This window comes from Lates calcarifer, linkage group LG12 (genome assembly GCF_001640805.2).
Source record: "Lates calcarifer isolate ASB-BC8 linkage group LG12, TLL_Latcal_v3, whole genome shotgun sequence".
Lineage (NCBI taxonomy): Eukaryota > Metazoa > Chordata > Actinopteri > Centropomidae > Lates > Lates calcarifer.
Genome location: NC_066844.1, coordinates 12,032,399 through 12,058,916, shown reverse-complemented (window position 1 = coordinate 12,058,916; position 26,518 = coordinate 12,032,399). Strand labels below are relative to the sequence as shown.

Genomic DNA, 26,518 nt, shown 5'->3' with positions numbered 1-26,518 from the left:
ATCCAATATCCAATTTTGATAGCTTTATTTTTTGACGCAAGGTGTATGACCCGGAAGTGAACTCTGACCTTACACGCAGGAAGAGACGAGCAAGACCGATCGTGTGGCCGGCACATAGGTTGCAAAAAGAAGTTCGTTTACATTGAAGTCTAGGAGAAAATTGCCCCCCTTCTCACTTGATTTAATATCTCAGTAAACATTTTCCTGACGAGTTTATGGTCTCAATCGCTAGATATAAGTTTTCTTCAATACAACATGATGTTGATTTTGTAAGTACGGTCGCATGTAGTGGAAAATAGAAGATAAAGCAAAGGGTATGCTTTAGGGCGTGGCTACTGTGTTACTGACAGCTGTTAATCATGACAGAGTATAGAGTGGTTCGTCTCGGAGCTATTATCTGGTGAACTGATAGTACAGAGTTAATTTTAACATTTTGCTCGCCTGAAAATGTCTCGTTTGGCTTTCGGTTGTACTAATAGACACTCCAGGGAGACGGCTCTTCATCTCTTGGTAAGTACATTTTGTTTTAGGCCTGTGTTTCGCTAGCCAAAATTACCATCCCGCTCTCACAGTTCCGGGAATTATGGATGCACCTTGCTAACCAAGCTAACTAGCTCATGCTAGCGTTAGCGGATAACTTAGCGTTTATACTATACTATCAGTACGTGGCCCGCCGAGCTGACGACCTGTGTTAACCATAGACTGTGGGAGTATTAAGACAGCACCCGATAAAAAGTACGTTAAACCAACATTAAGCTAATGGCATTTGTTTTATGCCTCTGACAAACAAAGTGCATTGCGCTGGTGTATGCATTAATGCAGTTATAACTGTCATCGGTGTCAGTTAACATGATGTTTAGATAATTTCCATGTGGTTGAAACGGTGTCATCAACTTTTCACGATATGACTATTAGAGTCATGAGTTATAAACACGTCAGGATCTCTGTTTAGAAATGCTATTCACACACAAAATGATCGTATCACAACAAAGTTAAAAGTGTATTTTTTTTTTTTTTTTTTTTTTTGAAAGTACATGATAGTCCTCAAATGAAGCAGACATTTATACCCCTGACAGTGGGCTCATGTATGTGATTCATTGTGATCCACCATTTCTTAACTAAAGTGTTAAAGTGTCTTTTACTGTAATTCAAATGTATCCACACTGTGGAAACTGAATAGCTGGTACCAACAGAAGGATCAACCTCATGGAGCAGTGTATTTGATGCCATTCATCTGGCCTTGGAGAAAACAACATTCTTAGTTCTCACATGGGTTGTTATGAGGATGCCAGAAAACCACGTCCACTTCAGCTTCCTCTGAAATCATCACAAGTTGAATTTCTTGCGCTTGACTTTTTTTTTTAGTTGATAAAGCAACATTTTTACAAACAGAATTTGGAGAATATAAAACAGGAATTTAATGATGGATCCACTCTGGCACAGTCAGAAGTCAGCTAGAAGTGCATTCAGGACCCACCTTTATAATTTGTGATTGGTTTGTTATTGAATTTTAAATAAACTTACCGTGATAATGACACTGAGTGGATTTGATTTCATTTTACTGTTACTGTTTTTTTTTTTTTTTCAACAGGAATCTTACAGGACTTTGGTGAATTAGTGATTTCAGTGTCATTAAAATGGATAAGTACATAAGACAATTATGGGGATGGAACAAACTCTAATATCTCTCATTTGATCTTCATTAATATCTTTATTGCAAGCTATTACAATGTAGTGCACAATTTACAGTTCACTGTAACTATTAAAAAAATAAAAATAAAATACAGCTGTGGATCAAGATAAAGTTGAATCCCAGTAACAAGTACAGTTTACAGAGGAAATGAAAAATAATACATAGCGTACAGCGTGATGTACAAGGCTACCACTTAAACAATGAATAGAAATGTATGTGGCCATAACACTGTTAAGAATTCTGCAAATACTGTTAGTGTTACCTGGATTGTTGCTACCCTTCCACCTGCAGCTCTGGGTGGTGACAGAAGATGATCTTCATGTCTGGATACTGCAGGTGGAGGTGGTGCAGGTCCTCTGTTGTTGCAACAAGAGTGTCTGCAATGATCTAAACCATGGATGATGTTACAAAATGTGTCATATTGTGGGCAGAAAAAAGCAAAAGAAACACCACTCTTAGTAGATGAGCTCCATACTATTATCTGGACACTACATTATTCCAGGAAATTTCCTTACATCCTTTATATATTGTCTATGTTTATAGCTGATAGCTAGCTAGCGTTAATTAACATCGATAACACGCAGTAATTTAGCAATCACAAAAAAAACACCTTTGTGCTGTTTAGGGTAAATGATCGCCATTTCCAATTTTGTATCTGAGCTAGTGCTGATTACAGAATTTTCTGACTGACATTTCTGAGCATCTCAGGACACCTAACTGCTGAAGCGCGCTGGAAATCTCGGCATGCGTTTTTCCGTCCTCAAAAAATTGGATTATTATGTCAGCATTATCCTCCAGTCTGGCAATTTCTTTCTCTTTATCTTTCTTTCGTTCTTCTTCTTGTTCTTCTTCTTCTTCTCCCCCCTTTCATGCCTTCATCCTGTGAATAAGATCAAAGTTCACTTCCGGGTCACGCGCCTTGCATCAAATCAAAATATCCAAATTCAATAGAACACCCAAATCCGCCCATTATTCGTTTTTTCCACTTTCCATTTGTGCATAAAATCGGCAAATCAGAAAAACAAGTCTTTATCTGTTTTTTCATTTTAGTTCTAGAAAAAAATATTTAAAAGACGAGTCATTATTTCGTTTTTTTAGGTTTTAATTTGAAAATTGAATGAACGAATGACACACGGATTCACCACAAATAAGCATAACTTAGAATACACTGGCTACATGGGGCATTCAGATTAATTTTAATTATGTGTTAGGATTTCTTCAAACTTGGCTTTTGGAAAAAAATGGCAGCCCTACAGTGAACTGTAGGACAAACTAGAATAGCATATCTTCAAAAACATAACTAACATGATGGACATGTCCTTTGATAAGAAGTCTAAGTCAGTTTCAGAACTCTTCAAGGACAGTGCTGCCCACCAGCTCATAAAGTGATGAAAAAACTTGTTTTTTTAGATGTTGCCCAGGTTTAAAGATCATCATAAAATCAATCCTAAAACCTACACGGCAATAATGTAGAGAAGTTTAAGTTGAGCTAATCTGATCCTATGATACGTATTTAGTCTCTTGGATACAACAAAAAGGTGTCAATAACAGTGTCTATACGTCTGTTTGCTTGCATGTCTTATGTTTAGTATGAAGTTTAGGACTTCTCCAAGCCACCTAGTTGTGGATGTCATGAACAGGCATTTCCACTATGTTCATACACCCACCTCCTGTATTTGCCCTCAGTGAAAGCAAGTAGGCTGTGTAGTAAAACTGTGGAGTTCTCAGGAGAGAAAGAAAAACATTGTGGGAATCTCCCAGTTCACTAAGTTTAAGTTGGGTGGAAATTGCTTCTGCGAGAGATCATGACAGCTGCTGCAGGAAATAGTGGGAAGACATGGGTAGTCACTATCATGTCATCGCATCAAACAAGATAAATGCATTGTTTTCAAATAAATCAACTGGTTATTTTTTGTTTTCCTACCACTTGTCTATAATGTTGTTGTCTTGTTTTGCATCACTGCTGAAGCCTTTGGATGTTTCTACAGCTTAACCCCCCGAATTACTACAAATTACTACTCTTTACCCAAGGGCCTCTAGTCTTAGTATATACATCTCATGCAGCTGCCTTTTTATGAGACTTTTTGCATTGATTTCACAAAAAGTTTCATGAGAAATAAACAGTAGCAAAATGTGTTTAATGTTTCTAATTTCAAATGTAAACTGTCAAATATAGAAATGATTACTCCATGAAAGGAAGACTGAGGCATAATGACTCATGCTAATTCAACTATTCATTTCCTTTTTCAGAGTAGTTATGCTATAAGTGCTGAAATATAGAATTCTTATGCATAGTGTGTAGGTATATATTCTGATGTATTTACTGTAATGTCCTCCCTTGCCTCCCATGCCTCTTTGTCCTGCACTGTACTGTACCACAAATTACAAATGGCAATTTTGTGTTTTAGATTTTGCATGTTCTTTTTCCTTTCACACAGCCATGGATTTCTGTTCATGTCACCACAGTACACAAACAATCGATTAAGACATTTTTTTTGTTCATTATTTATAGATATTATGAAAGAGCCAAAAGATTTTTAGGGGTAATTTTTGTAATTTTTGAATCAATAAATCAATTAGCATTTTCAATTACAGCTGAAACAACAAGTCAATTAATCCATTTATTGACTCAGAAAATTAATCACTCACTATTTTGATAATCAGTGAATTTTTAAAAGTTGTTTGACCAAACAATTCATCAATTAAGCAAAAGAAAAAAATCACATTAACTGGTGATTAAAGTAACCATTAATTGCATTAATTGTAGCAATACTGTCACCAATCAACCATCAAGTCCCTTTCAGGACAGTTAATGGTTATATTGGAGTTATATAGAGAAAAATTAAGATAAACATATGTAGAAACAAACTACTACATAGAAAATTGACTCTTAAAGGTCATGTTAGCTAAACATTAAAAAGTGTCTTTTTCTTGTTACAGCTGTGTTGGGGTGGATGAAGATGATGCTCCAGATATTGACATATATCACTGTCCAAACTGCGAAAAAACCCATGGCAAATCCACATGTAAGTAGCAACTCTCAGGGGGGGTTGTATTGACAAAGAGGTAAGATAATTTGCCCATCTAACTTCTTTCATTGTGGGACTACAGTCTAAATGTTCTTTTTTTTCCTGCTCTAAAGTGAAAAAGAAAAAGAACTGGAGCAAACATGACTACGGGGCAAAGCACAGATATCAAAGCTGTTCAGAACGGCAGTCAGGTTTTCATAAAGGAGCTTCGCAGTAGGACATTTCCAAGGTAAAAACATTTTAGACACATTTTAGATTTCTTGTTCAACTTATTATTTAATTATGCAATTGTCAACACCACAAATTGGTTAATAATGTGAAATAATGTGGTGAACAATTAAACGTTCCATATTGAACACATTTAATATATTTAATTATGATAAAATGATCTGATTCCTGATATTCATTAGACCTCATATTTTTTTTTATTTTTTATTAGAATTTTCAATATTGGTCTTCTGTTAATGTTATTCCTCACTTCAGTAATAATACCAATAGGGGGCACTGTCTTACAGCTCTTCAAGATCTGCTCTCAGATTGTTGGCATAGTATTCAGATCTCATTTAATGTCATTTCATGAAAAACTGGTTTAATACTTAAACATATATTTATCTCATTGCACTGGGTTTCATTCTGGATCTGTGTGGTTTACAGTGCTGATGATGTAGTGGTGAAATTGAGTGGCAGTCAGCTGACCATGGATTACCTAGAGGAGAATGGCTTCAATGAACCGATCCTTGTTCAGAAGAAAGATGGGCTGGGCATGTCAATGCCTGCTCCCACCTTTTACATCAGTGATGTGGAGAACTATGTTGGTAAGGAACTCATCAAATGTAGCGTCACTGCTGCTTACAGTACACCTGATGCTAATATTCCACACCAACCAACCACAACAGTAAAATGCTAATTACAAGTAAATGTATCAGCAATAATAATAATAATTGATAATCTAATAATACAGAAAATATAAGTTTACAATGTATTATGTGACACTTAGAAGGGACAAGTTTTGCATTGAGTACTTTTAATTTTGATTCTTAAAATACATTCTACTGATAATTCACACTTTTTCCCCAAGTTTTACTTGTAACTGAGTATTTTCACAGTGTTGTAATGCTGCTTTTACTTAAGTACTGCTGCTGTACCACTACTAAAATCAATTACAAAACACATCAAATCTAAATTGGACAGTGCTTTCACAATAAGGGCTTGAGCAATACAAAAGGGAACAATAAATAAAGATACAAGTGATTCAGTAACTATGGATAATGCAAAAAAGCTGATGTTAGTATGCTTTGTATGCAATTTGTATGCACATCCTGGGTGTTTTTAATAAATGTAATGGCTATCCAATTACATTATACTGTATTTAAAATATGTGATTTAGTTGGTAAACTACAGTGCATTTCCACCCTTACAACAATCACAAAATAGATATTAAAGCTGCAAGCAGTGTTAATCGGGGCCTCGCAACCTCATGTCTGCCGGGAATGCGGGCGGGACTCTGATCAACGCAGCCAGGCACCTTGAATATCATTTGGCCCCATGTTCACTTTGTCATTATGCCCCACCCCCCACATTTTTACCATGCCTGAAGCATCTGCACAGTTTTGTGAGTTTTTGAGCATCTTAAGCTCCTCAAAAATGCAATTCATTTTAGAGAAAAAGAAAAATTAAAGCTGCAAGCAGCGTTGATCAGGCCCTCACAACCCCGCGCCCGTCAGCGGTCTACGCAGACTTGCACTTTAGCTGTCACTGGACACTGCATAAACATGTAAATATCAATCAACCCTGTCTGTAATTTCTTAACTGACCCAGATGAAACTGTAAAGACAGCATCAATCTATGCTCAGCTTTGGTAAAGGGAAGACATATGGGAGACAGTGAGGAGAGTGAGAGAAAAAAACAGAAAGGGTGATGGAGTAACAGAGGAAGAACAGTTACTGCCACTGTGTTCTGAATACACAAACAGAAACACAAACAGACCTGGTCACTTTCAAACAACATAGGCCTAATTACCACACAATGGAGCCTGTAGGTTCAATTCAACATCACCACCCACTGGGTTATTTATGGTGTAAAAAAGAGCTGTCACTTTTTCAAAAAGATCAAGATCATATCAATTCAAAATAATCTGCAATTTTTGTAATGTGTCATGGCGAGGCATCGAAATTTCACCTTTCAGTGCTCAGGCCCTAATTAAAGCTGCAAGCAGCATTGAATGGGCCCTTGCACCCCACGCCTGTCGGGGGACTAGCAGCTGCCGGGTCACAGCACGTCGTATGACCTGGTTTTGCAATTGCATGACCACTGGACACAGAATGGATATTTGTATCTTGCATGAGGGCAGCCACCTGCACAGACAAAGCCCAAGAGCAGCTTATTCATTTGTCCTTTTGCCCTCAGACTTGGCTGGTATAAAACTGGAATAAATGTCTCTGACCTAATGTGAAATGGATCTTTGTCAACCTTCAAGTCATACGACATAGTTCTGAACTTGCATGACAAATGAGTTAAATATCACTTACTGTGTCCATCATTTGCATATTTTTATCTTTCATGAAGGCAGTCCCTGTGCACAGACAGACCCTTAGAGGTGCTTAATCCTCTTTCCTCTTACCTTCAGACTTGACAAGTACACTCTTAGCTTGTTGTAACTTTAATAGGCAATTTCTGACCTCATATGAAATGGATCTTCATCAACCTACTTGAGGAATACATCAATGTATAATAGATGTCATTTCCTGTTGCCAACAGGTGACATGTAGATGTGTTCAGGCCAAGACTCTTATCAAACAAGTTAAATTTAGGCTAGATTGGATAATCTGTATGTAAGTTACGACAACTTCCTGTTTCATGGTTGGAAACACCCATGGCAAGGGTGTTTAATGAAGACTCACAATCTTCACAATATACAACAACATTTCCTGTTGTCAATAGGTGGCGCTATCACTATACCTGTATACTGGAATGTAAATGTTTTCAGGACAGGTCTGATGTCAAACCTGTGAAATTTGGGGTAGATTGGACAAAGTATGTTTGAGTTATAACAAGTTAAATGCAATTTCCTGTTTCCCTAATAATAGTTGCTTTCCAATAGGGGGTGCTTCAGTTCTATTCCTCCCCTGTCTTTTGGTGCTCACTAATGACATAACTTGCTAGATGTCAGCTCTTTCTTGTCTGGAGAAAATGTTTTGCCAGTGGGTAGTTAGTTTTTCTCCAACTTATTTATTGTGTCTCCTCTGTCCTCTGTTATCATCTCAGGTCCTGATGTCGGTGTGGATGTTGTTGATGTCACCAAACAGACCGACAGCAAGATGAAGCTCAAAGAGTTTGTCGATTATTACTACAGCACAAACAGAAAGAAAGTGTTAAATGTCATCAATTTGGAGTTCTCTGATACAAGGTACATGCTGTTTGTACCATTTATATCTGATGATGAAGTTTGTAGTGAAGTTTCGAAAATGAGATTTGGCTTATTTAGATGGTAGTCTGGAAAACTCATGGTACTAATTTCTTTTTTCGTTTTTCTGGGACAGGATGAACAGTATAGTGGAGAGTCCACAGATTGTGCGGCGGTTGTCTTGGGTAGAAAACTACTGGCCTGATGATGCTCTGCTTGGAAAGCCAAAAGTCACCAAATATTGTCTCATTTGTGTTAAAGACAGCTACACAGACTTTCACATTGAATGCGGTGGTGCCTCCGTCTGGTACCACATCCTAAAGGTCTGTGACACTTCTGTTTAGACCAGTATGTTGGCCAGAAATTACCTTCTAATAGAAATAAGTATTAGTCAGTGTCACCTGCCTCTAATATGATGAGAAAACTGTTTATACTGCACTGTTTTTCTTGTATTCTGAACTGATTCTTAGGCAGTCTTCAAGAGGCAATGTGGAATACATTACATCTCTCACATGATGATGATGCCAGAAAATCTGATTACATTTGTGTTTGCAGGGAGAAAAGATCTTCTTTCTCATCAAGCCCACATCTGCAAACCTATCTCTGTATGAGCGCTGGAGATCATCATCCAATCACAGCGAAATGTTCTTTGCTGACCAAGTGGACAAGTGCTACAAATGTACTCTGAAACAAGGCCAGACTCTCTTCATCCCATCAGGTCAGAACTACAATCATGTCATAAGTATAGCTCATGATATGTGTGTGTGTGTGTGTGTGTCTCTGTGCGTGTGTTTGGGTGGGTGGTGGTGGTGGACTGAGCTAACATATAAATTTAGTTTTTTCTTGTTACTGTGAATTAAATATCTTTGGGGTTTGGACTGTTTGGGCAAAATATTTAAGTTGAAGGCATCACCATGGACTTTGGGGAAATGTACTTTTTTGTCACTTATTGACTAAATGATTATTGACTTAGTTTGTGTATTTTTCTTATTCTAATCATGAAAACTAAAACACATGTAAATAAATATGAATTATGGAAACTGAGGTGGATGAGTATGGATAGAATCCTCTATCACATTATATATATAATAATATATTTTCTTATAGATCAGTTGAGATATGGATAAAATACCCAACAACACTGCATTTGTGTTTTTGATCACTCTAGTTCTCGTTCAGTTCAGTTCAATCCAGATCTTTATTGTCCCCCAGGAGGAAAATTGATTTGCAGTGGGATAAAGAAGAAATAATCTAGCAAATGAATACCTGACAAATCACAATTCTTCATTACATTAATGCAAAATCATGTAAAATTACTGGATTGCCATTAAGAGGGGCTGCTCATTGATTGCCCACATGGCCTAATACATTACCACAGCATAGATGGTCTAGAACCTCAGATGGTAGAGAAATGTATATCATCTCACAGTATATCTCATCATATTGCCACCCTCTATTACACGTCTTGTTTTGTTATGTGCTAATAATCTTGTCTTAGAAGTCAATCAAATAAAATAAAATAATATTACTAATATTAAACAATGGTTATCATGGTAGCTGTTAAAAAGGAAATGGAAAATTTTCAATTAATGATTGTCTTTAATTTTTTATAATCACTGGCTTTTATTACTTGGTTGCCATAATGTCTTCTCAGGTTGGATCAATGCAATACTGACCCCAGTCGACTGCCTGGCTTTCTCTGGACACTTTGTCCACAACTTGAGTGTGGAGATGCAGATGAGGTTTGGACAATTGTCTTATTACACACACATTCATCCTTTATGCTGCTTTGTTGTCACTGTGTTTGGTAATGGGCTTTTTATGTTTTCATTGCTGTGATCCACCATGCCTCCTGTAGACAGTTGTGTCCTAATTTGCGGGGATTTAGTGTGACTTGTGACCTTGGCTTATCTTACTCAGTAGTTTCCATGGTTCCTCATTGAGGACTTGTTTTAGCTGCATATTCCACCACTGTTTATGAATTGTCCACATTTAAAAATATGGTATGGATTGCATAGTTTTTTACAATAAACCTGTTGATGATACATGGCAATGTTTAACTGAAAGATCTTGGTTTATTCTCCTCAGAGCATATGAAATTGAGAAGCGGCTCAAGGTCAAAACACTCAACCCCTTCCCCAACTTTGAGACGGCATGCTGGTATGTGGGACGACATCTCCTTGAGCGATTCAAAGGTGAACTCTTAAATACGTTTGATTTAAATTTGCTCCAATATGTGGTATTTTAATGTAAACTTACATCCGCATTTAACTCACCATTTCTCAAGAAGAATGCATAAAAGCAGAGAAAACACAAACACTGTCAGAAATATCTTTTTCCAAGCCGCACAAGCGTGTGGCTGCATGTCTGCTGCACAGATGAGGAGCTGGATGCTCTAATATTATTTCAGTCATTAAATCGGTGAATTGCTGAGTTCACAGATGATTAGCTTCAAAAGATTTGGCCCAGCTAGAATCATTTGCTCCATTACAAGCCTATGTTAAAACTCCCCTCAGCTGGCTTGGGCCAATTGTTTATGTTTCCACCATTTTCTTTGGATGTCTGTGTGTCTTAAATCCAGGTTGCTATTGTACACAGTGCACACGACTTCTAACACACAAGGCCTGGCCATTAATATAACATTATTCTTTTTAACTTCACTTTTTCAGTTCGAGAAAGAGACTTAGTTCACTGCTGCTGATATTTTGTCTTGCTCATATTAATAACTTACTGTTTTGGTTGCAGATCCATCTCATTTCAAAGGGCTAATTAGATATTTGGACAATTACTTTCTGTTGTTAAACTTAAAGTAAAGAGGTGATCAACACTAAAACTGAGTTTGCATAATTTCACATAAATCAAGTCTGTAGTGTAAATAGTAGACTGGTGAGTTGAAGTTGCCAAAAGTTAGAACTAAGTTGAGCAAAGTGAATGATCAAGAGTTACAGCTGGACCAATATTAGCATATTGTATCGGTATCTGCATACATGTCAGTTAACAAATAACAAAAAAAAAATTCACTGCAGAAAGATTTTCTAAAAATCGGTGCAGAAAGATATGCGGTCATCTAGAAATGTGTTTGCTGACTGTTGCTGACTCACTGACTGTTTGCTCAGTTTGATCAGTCTCAAAAGTCCAGTATCCTTAAGGTTTCCCAGTCTGTAAGCTTTTTAAAAACAAATTATTTTGTCTTCACAAGTTTGCTTTATGCATGCTGTGCAGGTTTTGGTGTTTGGATGTATTTATAATTATTATTTATTATGTATTAACAGACTAATAATAAATTATAATATACACAAGAATGTAGTATAATACACAAAATACCATAAATACAAACACAGCATACCCTTAAATAGGAGAAGTTTGCAAGTCAGAAGTCAGATATATATTAAAAATACATAAAAACACATTGTAAACTAAAAATCTGAATATACATTACATATTCATAATATTAATTCATATTATAATTAATTAATATTATTAATATTCATAATAACTATGATGGGAGGACTGCACAGACTTTGATCCAGGCAAGTGTTTTCTGTCTCTGACTGTCCAGCCACCATGGTGCAGATGAGAGAATATCTTTGGACACATTCAATGGATTTTCTTTATTTTTATTATTTTCTATGTCGTAGATTAATATTGAAGACATCAAAACTATGAAGGATCACATATGGAATAATGTAGTAAGCAAAAAAGTGTTGAACAAACCAGAATATATTTTAGATTTTAGAATCTTCAAAGTAGCCAACTTTTGTTTTGATGACATCTTTGCACACTCTTGGCACTCTTGGCATTCCCTCAGTCAGATTCATGTAGTCACCAGAAATGGTTTTCCATCAGTCAGTCAGTTGGGTTTAGGTTGGGTGATTTTAGAGGCCAAGCCATCTGACGCAGCACTTCATCACTCTCCATGTTGGTCAAATAGCTGTTACGTAGCCTTGAAGTGTGTTTCATCTGTTGTCCTGTTGAAAAACAAATGATAGTCCCACTAAACGCAAACCAGATGGGATGGCATGTAGGGCTGCATGATTCTGAAAAAATTGAGAATCACAAATTTTTTTTGCTTAGAATTGAGATCACGATTCTCTCACAACTTTTTTCAGTATGTTTTTGGCACTCATTTACCCGATACATGAGGAAGCAGAATAGGAGATATAATGGTGCCTGATATAGAACAGGCCCTATCTTTGGCTAAGTGGAAGGTGATCACGTTTGTAATTTCCTTATGCCTATGGGAGCTTGACGGGTGTAGTAATTATTTCACTATTCAATGCATCTGTTGGGAAGATCCTGCTTCAACTCACAGAATGTCAGTTGTCAAGAGCTGCATGCCGCCGAAAGAACACAGCTAAAGTTCAAACTACCAGAGTTATGACAAGTTAAAAATCAGTGTCAGCAGGTCGGCGAGAGAGATAACTGAGCTATAACCAAGATGCCAACTTTATGCACAGTAGGGTTTTCATTTTGCTGTTTGTGATTTGCTTTAACACACCTTCGGGTCTCACACTGTCATTAACTGCTGTCACTCGCTCTCGCTGGGTTTCTGCTGCTTTGAATCACATGGTGTAACCATGCATTATCATTTGCTGAGGGAAAAGATAGAGCTATCATTTTGTTGAAGCTGGTGTCCCTGATGAATGCACCAGAATCATTGGCATTTAGAAATTAGATCGCATAGAGCTCTGAATCGAGATCGCAATTTTATTACGATTAATTGTGCAGCCCTAATGGCATGTCACTGCCGAATGCTGTGGTAGCCATGCTGGTTAAGTGTGCCTTGAATTTTGAATGGATCACCCACAGGGCCACCAGCAAAGCACCCCCACACCATCAAACCTCGTCCTCCATGCTTCACGGTGAGAACCACACATGTACTGTAGAAACCATCCACTGACCTTTCTGCATCTCACAAAGAAATGCAAAATGTAACCAGAAATCTTGAATTTGGACTCCAGATTTCCACTGGTCTAATGTCCATTCCTTGTGTTTCTTGACCCAAGCGATGTTCCTCCTCTTCTTGTTCTTACTCAATAGTGGCTTCTTTGGAGCACTTCGACCATGAAGGCCTGATTCACACGGGGTCATCTGAACAGCTGATGTTGAGATGTGTCTCCTACTTGAACTTTGTCAAGCATTTATGTGGGCTCTGATTTGAGGTTCTGTTAATTTGTGCTTTCTGAGGCTGGTAACTCTAATGAACGTATCCTCTGCAGCAGAGGTAATGCTTCCTTTTTTGGGGTGGTCCTCATGAGAGTCTCATGAGAGTTTTGTCATTCAGGGGCTCAGGAGGTAGAGCAGTCGCCCACCAATCAGAAGGTCGGTGGTTCGATTCCCGGCTCCTCCAGTGCTGAAGTATCCTTGGGCAAGATACTGAACCCTAAATTGCCGATGTGTCATCGGTGTGTGAGCACTAATATACAGAACAAGTGCTGTATGAATGTGTGTGTGAATGGGGTGAATGTGATCTGTAGTGTGAAGCGCTTTGAGTTGTCGAAAAGACAAAAGCACTATATAAGTACAGTCCATTTACCATCATAGTTTTTGCGACTGCACTTGAGGATACATTCATAGTTCTTTAAAAATGTTCAAATGTCCAAGTGCATAGGAAACACCACAGAGAGCAGTCAGGAAGATAAAGTGTATTCTCCTGTAGTTTCAGTCAGCCCTTGGTTTTCATTCATGTACAGTACAAAAATCTTGTGGACTCCTGAAAAACTGCTCAAATTTTACATCACACTGAACATGCACATTTTTATAGTCTGGTTTCACTGTTTTCATTCATTGTTTTAAAACCATGTGTCCAGCCACATTAGACATCAACATCTGTGCATCAGTAGATGCACAGTGAAGCAGGTTGGGTGAGCAGGATAATATTGATTATGTTACTTGAGAACTTGTCACTTTTCTGCGACTCAGCTCTGGTAAATTTAGGTAACAGGACAATCTAAACACACCGTCACACCATTGACAGAGTCCATCTCCTGTTCATTGACGAGTGCAATAATTTCACATGGTGTCTATAACAAGATTGTCAGATAACAAGAGTATCAGCTCATTTGTTCTGTTTGTGAGAGGCTGATTTGTTATATCTTGTAAATCTCAGCTGTACTGAACATGTGTACTATACTTTTTCTTGAAGGTAATGGCCTTGACTTCTCAAAGTTTAAAGGTCACAATTCGCTCAGTAACATTTGCATTTTTTCTGCTGTAGGTTTACATAAAGCAAATAAGCAACCAGCTCCATACCTAATACATGGTGCCAAAATCATCAATGGAGCCTTCAGAGTTTGGACAAAAAAGCAGGTATGGATACATGAGGATATATATCCAGTGTCAGTTGTCCATCTCAAATGTTACAGAAGTAATGGTTTATTTTGTTTTCTTCTCGACAGGCCCTTTTGGAACATGAAGATGAGCTTCCAGAGAACATGAAACCATCACAGCTCATTAAGGATCTTGCCAAATTGATCAGACTGTCAGAGGTATTTTGAAATTATTTAAGTTTAGACATAATGTGATGAACCAGTCTCTGAAATTTCCATCAGGTAGTTTTACACTGTGTTGGCCCCAGGTGACAGTGAGAGATTTATCTTTTTTTCATCAAAATGATAGTGAGAGTCTGTCCAAATATATCGCAGTTACTAGTGGTCAGCCTCCAGTGAATCTCTATATGAAATTTGTCATCCAGGGGATTATCCACAGTGATCTGGTGATCTCCTCTGACCTCTAGATATTCATGTTTTTCAGAGGACAAACCCTTTCCTTTTTGGACAATGTATGAATTCTGCTTCAGTGCCAATCATGGCATGAGGTGCATTACTTCATTTGTTGCTGATAAAGTATAAAAGCACACAGGTTGTCCTGTCCTCTGTTTTTGCCTTTTTTGCTCAGGTGAAAAAGTAGCAGTATTTTTTAAAATTACCTGAAAAGTAGTTTAATTTTCGAATTCTGTATTTTATATCTTAATTTAGAAGCAGTATGAGTTCAGGCACAAATTAAGAAAATTTGCTAAACCGAAATACTGTGACAGTGTGAGGGTATATTACAGGGACATCATCTACAACAAACAATAATCAACTGTTGGGCATGGCTCTTGTCTGTTATTTGACACAAACAGTATTTCAACATTACTTACAGTTCTTACAATATCTTTTTTTAATCTTATGATAAACACCAGAGTACAATTGGGAAAATAAGGGAAACTGACATGTGGCATTGTTTTATAGCCAGATATGTCTTCCAGTGTGGTAAGTAGCAACTAATGATTTTCATACTCAGGCTTAAATGACTGTTTTCAAATATTTTAGTGGCACAGGGGAAGCAACAAATATTATTTACACTATTCACAATACTATAAATTGAATGGTGTAATTTTTTTGTTTGTTTATTTAAATTGAATGATTGATTTATTTTAAAGTGATTTTTTGCAAATTAATTTTCAATCTTTTTAATTTATCCGTAGTGCAGCTTAACTCATCAAGGTGACATTTAATTGACTTTACTTCTAGAATGCAACAAAAGCCATTAAGAGTGAGCACAGCATTAAGGTGCCAATGGAAGAACCACCATCCACCCACTCTGAGCCAGAAGAGCCTGTTTCCCCAGCCCAAGTCCCGTCACCAAGCAGAGAGAAAGCTAGAAAGAAGGCTTCCAAACCTCCTAAGCCCCCCAAATCTCCAAAGATGCCCAAGTCAACTAAGCCTGCGAATGTACCAAAGGTCAAGGAAGGAGGAAAAAAGAAAGCAAAGAAGGCAAAAGAATCGTCGCCACCTGCTAAACCCTCCAGCTTCGCAGCTTTGGAGTCCCATGCGAAGGACATCTTGAGTAAAATGGACCAGCCAAAAAAGATGAAGGTGAGCAGATGGTAATGTAAGCATAAAGTGAAACCTGTTTTTATGTTGTGGAATGATTATTTGTATCGTTAGTGTTCACTCAATGTGAGCTATTTTGTATTCTTGCAGAAAGTTTGTCAAATGTATACAGTATGCAGAAAAGCAAAAGCAACCCACAGTAACTCTTAATAGTGCAAAAATATTTTTCTTTTAGTAATTGCGTCTTTCTTCAAATACATGAATATGTTTCAGGCCGCTAAGAATGTCCTGAGTATGTCAGAGAAGGAAATATCAAAGCAGAACAACGTGGAGAAGTTTGAAATCAGAGAGCAGAATAAAAACAAGACTGAAGCAAAATGGAAGTATAAGGTAAGCTAGTTTCAGCCAACGAAGTTTTGTCTTTACTTAAAACTAATGGCTTCTTACAGGCCAAAGTGCATAGTATCACAGTCTGTCAAAAGTTGGTTTGGTATAATTTAGGAAAGAAGACTCAAACACTTTTGAAGGGTTATAAGCTGAACTGCTGAAGATAAACAAAATGCAAGATCATCCAAAAGTGATTTGATCACTTCAAAAGCAATCAGCAAAAATAATGATGTGGCCTAGTCACACATTTTAGGCCTGCAGCTCACTAGAGCTACCCTCCAGTTTACCTAATGTAATTATGCCATTTCCATATTCACTGCTTCCATCCAAGTATTTACATATGCTCTCATCTTTTAAAAAGGTTTTATTGATAAATAACTTGGGAAGGCTTTTTAGAGCAAAAGTGTAATTTTGTTGAACAGAAGACATTAAAGATCTGTAATTTTGTGGAAAATTCAATGTCAATCTGTTTGTGGTCCATCCTAGGATCTCCATTCAACTGCTCTGTCTTATGAGGCCAAACATTTGCAGATGGAATAGAGACCCTGTTAGATGTTTCTTCACTCATGATCATGTTGTTTCATGCAGTTCACAGCTATTATTAAATGTTATGTTAAAAAAGTGCCATCAAAAGGTTAACTTAGTTTAACTAATGAATGGGATATGAAATTTCCATTTTAGGCTACATGTTTTGCCTTTATTTTAAGAGACAAAATTGTTGAGGAGTCAGTATTTGAAAATGCATGCTCTTGGATTTCAATTAATTATACTGTCTGCTCAGTGGTGATTTTTATGGCAGGCATTTGACATTCTCAGTAAATTTAGTTTGGTTTGAACTGGATCACAAAATGTCATAAGTGAATATGGATCTGTGGAGATTAACATCATGATACTTTTATTCTTTTTAACAATAATATTTTTATTGTGATCAAATTATGGAGACTATAGGAAATAGATTTTATACATTTGAGCCAAAAATGTGTTTTAATGAAGGCGATAGTGACACCTACCCAACCAGACCCATGGTTCTGAGACAAATAAAACTGCACAAATGAGCCAAAGCTAGAAGTCACATTGTTTTTCTTGTAAGAGCACAAAGGATTTTGGATGAGGCCATTATGAATATCAGTATTTGAGAGATTAAAAGAATCTGATCTGATATTGGTTGAGTCAATTAAATTGTTGTTAATTAAATAGTGCTGAGCAAGGCAAATAAATAAAGACGGGCAAATAAACTTGTCACAAATATTAACAGCAAATGTAAAATAGTACATTTTAAAGAGTTTCACTGGAAATTAAATTAGTATTTATACAAACATATAAGACAACAAATACAACAAAATATATTAATATCAGATATATGAAAATCAACCCATAAACCGTGGGACAAAAATCTGTACTATACACTCCATAAATTTAACCAATTTATAATAAACGTAAATAAATCAATTAATTAATTTGTCTTGTATTTTTTATTATTTATTGCCTACTGGAAACTCTTGAGAAAAATATTTTCAGTTTCTTAAACTGCTAAATGTTTTTATTTTGATGGTGTGCACCATCTAGTTGCTAACTGTGTCTGGCAGGTGTTTGTTCCTAGTGAGGTAATGAATAGTAGGTTCATCTTGTTATTCTCTGGCCTGCTGCCAGTGGGAACAAGATGCATGCATAGTTTGTTGGCTGGAAAGGCAAAACAATGAGCTAGTGAAAATGCTTTGTAAAGCTGACAAGAACTGCAGAGCTGGGTGATACTTCTCTGGGGTTCATTGCTACCTTCACTCCTTTTTACATTACAGTTAATTGTTTGAACCATTTTTTATATGATGAATATTGTATAGCGCAGCTGTAAATGAATATATAAACTTTGATCTTTTATTCTTGTCAACACTAATATATCAGTCATAAGGAAGAGTAAAGTCAGTCAAGAATATCACCTTGGAGATCATTTAACATCACGGTCATTTCATTTACCTGTTTGCTCGTTATCTTTTTAACTTTACAGAACAGTAAACCAGATTCCCTGCTAAAAATGGAAGAGGAGTGCAAGTTTGACAGGACACCACTGTCAAGCAATAAAGACAAATTCAGCTTTACTGTGTCTCACAAGAAAATGCTTAGGTATGTACGGTGTGGTTGTGATTGCACAGAGCATGTTAACCCACTCTTGTGGTATATTACAGTGTTTACAGAGCTATGTGGCTATCAGCACCATACCCATCAGAACTGATTCAAGGACTTCTCACTGTGAGTGCCTGGCTGATCCATGTATCACTCCCTCATTGTCCTGTGGTTTCCTCTGCAGCTCCAAGATGCTGAAACCTCAGACCAACTCAAGTGTTTTTGGTTCGTTACAAAACCTAAAAGAGGACAAAACCAAGCCAGTTAGAGACGAGTATGAGTATGTCTCAGATGAGGGGGAACTGAAGATTGACGAATTCCCCATTAGACGGAAAAAGAACACAGTTAAGAGAGATCTTTCCTGTGAGTATTTTGGACTCATTTCCTGGAGTGTTTTAGTTTATTTATTTAAGTAGGGCTGGGTATCAAACCTCAACACTTTCAGAGTATCACCTTAAATGTGTATGCAGCAATGTCACAAAGTAGAAAAACTAGCATTAAATGCTAGGTCATATTATTATTGTAGGTTCCGTATTCTTTGATGTAATATTTCCTGGTCTAAATCAGGGAAATAATTTAGCTTTAGGGTATATTTTATTTACTGTAGGTAAAAATGTTTTTGTAATACTGAAGCATTAAGCAGTTTGGCATATTTTGGTGCATAATAAAATTTAAAAAAAAGGGTTAAAAGCAGCTTTGTTCCTGACCTTCAAATCACATTACCAGTAATCAATACCATCAATGAAGAGTATTCAGGTTAACAACCTATGTCTCAATGATGAATTAATTTCTTCCCAGTTTTGTCAGACATCAGAGAACCCATGCAGCCAGCCAAAAAAACAAAGTTTCAACCCTTGGTGACCAAGGTATGTATTCATTTTGACTAATATCCCTGACAACATTTATCAAATGTTGTGTCTCTTTCCATAAGTGATTAATATTTGACCAGTTTTTAATCTCATTATTCTATGCTATGTACATTAACAGACTTCAGTGACTAATGGTTGATAAAATGTTGGATTTACACAAAAAGCTACATCCTCTCATGATCTCCAACACAAATCTTGTACCTATTTTGTACACTAAATATTCACATCAGCAAAAATGCTGCAATGCAACATTGTGGGTGAATCCTAGGAAGAACCTCCTGAAGCTGTGGACCACCACACACTAATGAGGGAAACAGCTGTGGCGTGAGCACAGGAATAGGAAGAAACAGACTAATACCAGATGCACTTATGTTTACTGATGAGAGGTCATTGGAAACTATATCATAACCTTGATCTGCTGTTTCACTGACTGCTCTCACTGAGCTTTAACTCCACTTCTAACCAAGCTGGAGTCTTACAGTTAACTTCAGCCAAATCCTCAAGGACTGCAGAGGCCCCAGATTTATTACATGTCTCTTGATTTGTGGTCATTTTATTAAATGTGAATTACTTTAGGAATATGCTTCAAACCATGACATTGAATGAAATGACCAGAGCTCTAACACAGGTCCTGTATCATTAATCGTTTTGTCTGCATGTGTTAAAACATGCATGGTGTATATATCTAAATAAACTTGTGCTTTAATAACCACAACCGCATAAAAAGTGAATACACAGGAAACAAAATAGCTCCAATGTGTATAAATCACATATAAAATCACAATAAAAACAAGACAATTGGCTGAAGAATGTATAAACTGTGAAGCAGCACCATATTCTTCTGTTGTTGTGTCTCTCATGTCTATTTCTACTCTGTCCACTTTCTCCAAAGAGTGTCGAATCTTCAGATGAGGAGACTCTGCATATAGACACAGAGGCCAAACCTGAGGTCAAAAGTCGCAACTCTAAGGTCAAGAAAAAGGGCAGCAGTGCTGCAGGGATTCTTGACCTGCTGCAAGCGAGCAAGCAAGTGGGTGGGATTGACTACAGCACCAACAGGTAGACTGACTTCCCCTGATGTCATTACTTTCTGCTTTTTCACTCCATTTCATTCAATACCAATGGAACTTTCACATCTTAACACAGTACATGCACAACATTACTTTCCCAATGGCTCCCACTGGACCATTTTCCCTCCCATTAAAGGAAATTTAGGTCTTACACTCCTTAATGGGTGATGCACTGACATACAAATGGTCCAATCAGCAATGATATAACTGGATGAAAAAGCTATATTTTATAACTTTGCTTAGAGCTGAAAAATCAACTAGTGGCTGAAGCAACAATTAATTCAGATTCTGTCTGCAGTTTGTGTTAAGTCAATGTTTGTTTTATCCCGTGTTAATTCATCAAATGCTGTGTGGCCCCAGGCTTTTCCCTTTGCCTGTTGCTGTTTGCTGTTTTGTTCAGCTCTTGATGGTCTATTTGCACCACACTGAAAGCTACAAATGAGTAAAACATTGGCTGAAATATGTTAATTTCGCAAATTGTTTTGGTGCTTTGAAGAGGGAACTTTGTAAAAGCAGGGAATGAAGGGACCACAGTTAATTATAGCACTTTTGTAGTTACTTTGCTCAGCCGCTAGTACCTTAATAGGTGTGGGAAATTATTCTCATAGCTGTGTCTTAACACAATCACAGATCTATGGAGAATATTTAGGATTTGACAGTTTTCCTTTATTACTCCAGACTCAAGACATTTTTTTATATTTTGCATTATCAAATGATAATGATGTTTAATGGTACAACTCTCAGTCGCTCTTCTCCTCTGCCAGCATGTTGACTGTTGTGTAATGGCTATGTTGTTGTGTATTTCTTATTGACGTACTTACAGTCAGCCACCTGCATCTCCCAGCACACAGGAGGCCATTCAGGGCATGCTGTCCATGGCCAACCTGTCATCTTCAGATAGCTTGCAGCAGCCATGGAACAACAGCCAGTCCAAAAACAATAGCCAACTGAAGAGCAACTTGCACGGCATGCAGGTTGGAAAGAAGGTTGGTGGAGGAGCCAGCACTGGTGGTGGCAGCAACAACAGCAAGCGGCCCTCCAAGCGGCTCCCGAAGAAGCCCAGGAAAAGCAGCAGTATTGACAGTCTGGATTATGATGACGACCAGGATCACATGGACGCATGTTTCAAAGACTCAGATTATGGTAAGCACGGTAGTATCTCTTTTTCCTGTTTTATTTGAATTTCAGAACACACCAGATGACTGGACCACACTGAAGTCAGGCCAGTGTCACAGGGTTATTTTTTGAGCAAATGAATGAGAAAATAATTATCTGCCATGGCTCTCACTGCTGCTAACAGGTGCTGTTAAAAACACATTGACCCCAGTGGATCAACATGGGGGTCTTTAAATCTAAATTTGGCTTGCAACTTTTCATTAGGACTGGATGATAGGGTTTATGTTTATTTTCATGCGTTCTTTCTAAATCCTCCCTTTCGTGTTGCTCCAATTTGTGATAATTTTCCTCTGAAACTTTTTCTTTGTGAACCCTGTCCAAACACAGTTGTTTGGATCCTCCCAGCTTGTTAATAAGCCATTAACATGAGTTCCAAATAGTTATTTTACATGCTTTTTGAACATCTAATTAGAGTCTAATTAGTTGTTCGTAGCACGGACATTCTCGCTCTGAAATATCCAGGCCAGTGTGAGGGTTTTCTCACACGCTGGCACTCATTTCTTCTTTTGTAAACAGGCCATTTTTTATCTTCATCATCCAATTATCAGATATTAAAATGTCTACATTGCAATGGTTGTGCTGTGAGCAGGCAGAGAGAAGGGGGTGTCCAACAGCTGTTTCACAGCTGTCCTGCATGCTGTCACTGGAAACTTCCACCATTTTGGATAGATGGAGAACAGAAATGAGTGCACTTAAGTCACATTTTGTATGTAACTATAACTGTCCAGTAATGTTTAATTTTGAAAACTTTATATGCATGACATGTTAGCAATCTGTTACTCTTATTTGTATTTTAGTTTACCCCTCGTTGGAGTCTGAAGAAGATAATCCTGTTTTCAAATCTAGATCGAAAAAACGGAAAAGCAGTGATGACACTCCATACAGCCCAACAGGTAAATGCATTGCATTGCATTATATTTCTGAGGAAAGTTGTACACTTTACAGTTTCATGAATTAAATGTGTTATAAATCTTAATATTGATCTTATCATAGCCCGTGTAGGACCCTCAGTTCCCCGACAAGAGCGGCCGACAAGAGATGGAGCGCGAGTGGCCTCCATAGAAACAGGACTAGCCGCAGCTGCAGCAAAGCTCTCTCATCAGGCATGTCAATTAACAATATTTTACATAATACTAGTGAGTGATTCTAAATACGATAAGTAATATGATAAACAATAAATATTGCTCAACAAAATATATGTTTTCAATAGGAGGAGCAACAGAAAACCAAGAAGAAAAAGAAAAGCACCAAAAAGAAGGCAATAGTAATTGAGGAGCCCCCAAAAATCTCTCAGGACAGTAGCTCGCCGGAGCACAATCTGGACTCCCAAGATGGCAGCCTGACAGACCATGAGTTCAACACTGGAACAGTCAAGTTGCCGGGAGGGCCACAGCCCATGGCACCAGGGGTCTTCCTCAGCCAGAGGCAACCATCCATGTCTTCTCCCAACACCAACTCCACTAGCACCAACAGCAGCATGGCAAAGGGAGATCGTGTGGGATCAGCAGACGCGAAAGGTGAGTTGTAATGAAAGTAATGTTAGGTTGATCAGACTCAATTAGACAGTAGATTCTTTGTGCAGAAGAAAATTCATATCCATATTCATTATGTTACAGCATCAGAGCATTACAGCACTGCTACCTGACCCAACCAACCCCCCTCAAGTGAATTGAAATTATTCCAGCTATGCTCTTCAAAGGAATATTAAGTAATCTATGAAATTTATGGTCTGCTGGTAACAGAATAATTATAATGTAAATTATTATTATTATATTCTAGCTTAAAGGTACTCTGTGGAGTTTTGACCACTAGTGGTGCTATAGTGCCATGATTTTATGAGGAGACATAATACACATTCCTGCTATCAGAAGAAACATAAACAAAGCAGGTTTCAGTCATGTGATTTTGGGTTTAAGTTATTAGTTATAACTACAACAGAAGCACTAACACTCTACCTGGACATTCTGTCATATCTCCTGTCTTTTCTTCTTGCTTTTACAGCAAAGCGGTTAAAGAAAGGCATGGCAACAGCCAAACAAAGACTTGGAAAGATTTTAAAGATCCATCGAAATGGAAAGCTCCTCCTGTAGTATGCAGTGGACTGTTGTAGGACTGGGAATTCATAAGCTGGGTCCCATCCCAACCTCACCCCCGTTCACTGATTAAAGCCAACAATGGAAAAAAACTGAAACAAGATGGGAGAAGAAGAAAATCATGCATTTTTCAATTTCTAAGAACATCACTCAGATAGGTTTTTGCCTCTACTTATACTTTATAACTTTCAGATATTAAAGTGTACAGAACCTACTATAAATATTTTCTAAGAGAACATGTCTCATTTTACTACAGCTGTCAGTTTATCAGGGTTTGCTAAAACATAAAGTAGAAGTACATTGCAGTCATTCCAAGATTTTTTGAAAGTATCCCTTGCATGGATTCAGTTGCATGTGCGCTTTGGTAAGGGTTTGGAGATTTTACACATTAATTCCTACTATATGGATGCAGCTTATCATTGCAATACTGATGACTGGAAAAATGGAAAAATGACATCCTCCCTGCCTTCCCAGCCAAGATTCTCCATGTATTGTAGAATACAGTGTTGATCAGAGTCAACTCAAGCATTTATCCCTTTATTTTAACAGTTACATTTGCAGAGCACTATCAGTGCTATATTTATTTATAGGTGTCAAGTCATAGATGAGTCAAAATGAGAGTTAATGGAACAACTGTAAAGCACAAAGTGAATTATGAGTAATGCTGTGTATCAAACAGCAGCAGTGTCTAGATGTTTCTTGCAGTTAAACAGGATAACATAAAACTAAATGTTAATGGGGGCCCGCTGAACAGGATTTGGGGTGTTTGGACATGAAAAGCATAGGATTTCTTACACTACGTGGGACCTGTAGCTAATGATAAGCCACATCCATGTCAGGTCTGCAGTTGCATGGGGATACTTTCTCTCTTCTTTTGCTTTCGCAGGCAGCACCAACAACTTTCTGCATTTTTACAGCTTCACAGAGTACAATATATAGAATGTAGCTTGTACATAGCCTTTTAAATTACTACTTTTTGTATCTTTTCTCCTTAAGGCTTAATTCTACATTTTTACTGGTTTTGCTAATTATGAATAATTGAATATATATATATATATATATATATAAATGGATATACAGTATAGTCCTAATATTTGAACTATTGTTTTTGTTTTTTTAATAGCAGAAATTCATTTAAAACACCCCCTTAAGTTTAAAGGTGTTGCCTGGAAAACAACTGAAGAAATAATACATGTTATTGTCATATGGCCTTACATACACAAAGCTAATTGTATTGTGATTCTGTTTGAACAGGAGACGAAGCTTTGAGGAAAAATTCAACAAAAAACACTTAAAGTTTCTATGACCAGCCTCTTGTTCGAGTTCTAGTATCCTGAAGGGTTTCAGAATTATTTTACTAGCACCTTGTGAAGTGTTTATTGTCAGTGATGTAATTTATTAATGTTTGTAGCTTTTTTATACTTGTACAATTCTTAAGAGTTTTTGTTTTGAATATTTCATCAACTTGTGAAATTTCCCTTAGCAGATGATTTTTTTTTTTTTTTTTTTTTTTTTGGATGAGTGCGTGTGTGGGTGTTTGGGGGGAATCACAAACATTTTACACACTAGAATCTATTTTAGCAAACTTTTTTTCATCTCCATCCTGTCTTCACTCAGTGTCAACGTTATCATGATACCATGGTAAACATTTCCAATGTGACATTTTATTGTTAATATTAGTTATAAGCAGATGCGTCCATGCCTCCCGCACGGCGTTTTATTTTGGTCAGAACATTTTGAACATGGTTTAATGTGCTATACTCAATAGCAGCAATGTTTTAGCCACAAATGTAAACCATGCGTCCACTTCTCAAAAATGAGATGCACTACGATCAAATCAAACTCTGCCAGTGGGACATATTTTCAGGTTTTTATTTGTACAATATGTGTGTTGCTTTGTTGTGGTTTATTTTTGTATGTCCAACCTATTAAATGCATCCACTGTGCCAGGACAGTGAATGATACTTGTTGTAGCTGTCTTCCCTTACTGTTATTTACAGTACTAGTAAGTATTTACAATCCTTTTTGACCTGAATCTATATTTTTCTGTATTTAGACAATTCTGTTTGAGATCATAGCTCACTTTTTTAAGACATAGAGAAATGGCAAATTCCGACGAGCAAACATATTGTTGTTGAATGATATGATTGTCCGCCTTGTTTACTTTTGCAATACAGTTACTGTGGAAAACCTACTTTGTAATGTGTTCCTCTCCCACTTGCAATGTGATGGCTTCTGTGGTGAAGACTAAAAATGTTTTTCCTGCTTCACATTGTCATACTTCAGCACCAGCACAACACTGATCACGTACTGATCTGGCTTTGTTTTTTGTTTTTGTTTTTTTTAATATACAGAGAATCAGCCCAGACTTTATCCTCTGAACTCAGTTTGGGATCTTCTCCCCCAGAGCTTTAGCAGATACTTTAGCTAAGTCATTAATTAAAAGCAAGCCAAAGTCAACACCATTAAAACTATCGACATAAAAGTGCTCTCAAGTAGTCAGACTCTTTTTATTCATGGATGCCCTTTCACCATCCTGAACAGGTGTTGCAAAGTTTAAATATAATGTATACAGAAACTCATGCAGTTGTGCTCAGTCAAAAACATAAATAAATACAATAAAATTCACCATGTTTATGTTTACTGCCTTACAAGGTTTGATTGTGTCCTTAAACCCATGGTCAGGCAGCCAGTATTATTGTCAAACTCTTAAGCAACAGCAAGTCTGAACCACTAGATGGAGTCAAAAAATATATGAATAGCAAATGTTTTTAAATCAACTTCCTGCAATAATGTTCAAGTAGACCACAAATGCAGGATTCAACTAGAGCCGTCCTGTTCTAATATGATGTGCATTGCTTTT

At 37.2% G+C, this 26,518-nt stretch overlaps 1 protein-coding gene across 1 annotated transcript in view; it reads left to right on the top strand.

Moving 5' to 3' along the window:
* phf2 (PHD finger protein 2) overlaps window positions 1-26,283 on the top strand; it is a 48,499-nt gene extending 22,216 nt beyond the window's left edge. Inside the window, 22 exon segments of the mRNA XM_018681483.2 lie at window positions 4,634-4,719; window positions 4,836-4,867; window positions 4,869-4,951; window positions 5,377-5,537; window positions 7,987-8,128; window positions 8,262-8,448; window positions 8,681-8,843; window positions 9,780-9,867; window positions 10,214-10,320; window positions 14,343-14,434; window positions 14,524-14,613; window positions 15,640-15,984; window positions 16,216-16,332; window positions 18,332-18,447; window positions 18,632-18,810; window positions 19,246-19,313; window positions 20,209-20,375; window positions 21,210-21,529; window positions 22,360-22,455; window positions 22,556-22,665; window positions 22,773-23,079; window positions 23,564-26,283. Coding sequence (XP_018536999.1) covers window positions 4,634-4,719; window positions 4,836-4,867; window positions 4,869-4,951; window positions 5,377-5,537; window positions 7,987-8,128; window positions 8,262-8,448; window positions 8,681-8,843; window positions 9,780-9,867; window positions 10,214-10,320; window positions 14,343-14,434; window positions 14,524-14,613; window positions 15,640-15,984; window positions 16,216-16,332; window positions 18,332-18,447; window positions 18,632-18,810; window positions 19,246-19,313; window positions 20,209-20,375; window positions 21,210-21,529; window positions 22,360-22,455; window positions 22,556-22,665; window positions 22,773-23,079; window positions 23,564-23,652 — 3,145 coding nt within the window. The 3' untranslated portion in view covers window positions 23,653-26,283.
* The last annotated feature ends 235 nt before the right edge of the window (window positions 26,284-26,518 follow it).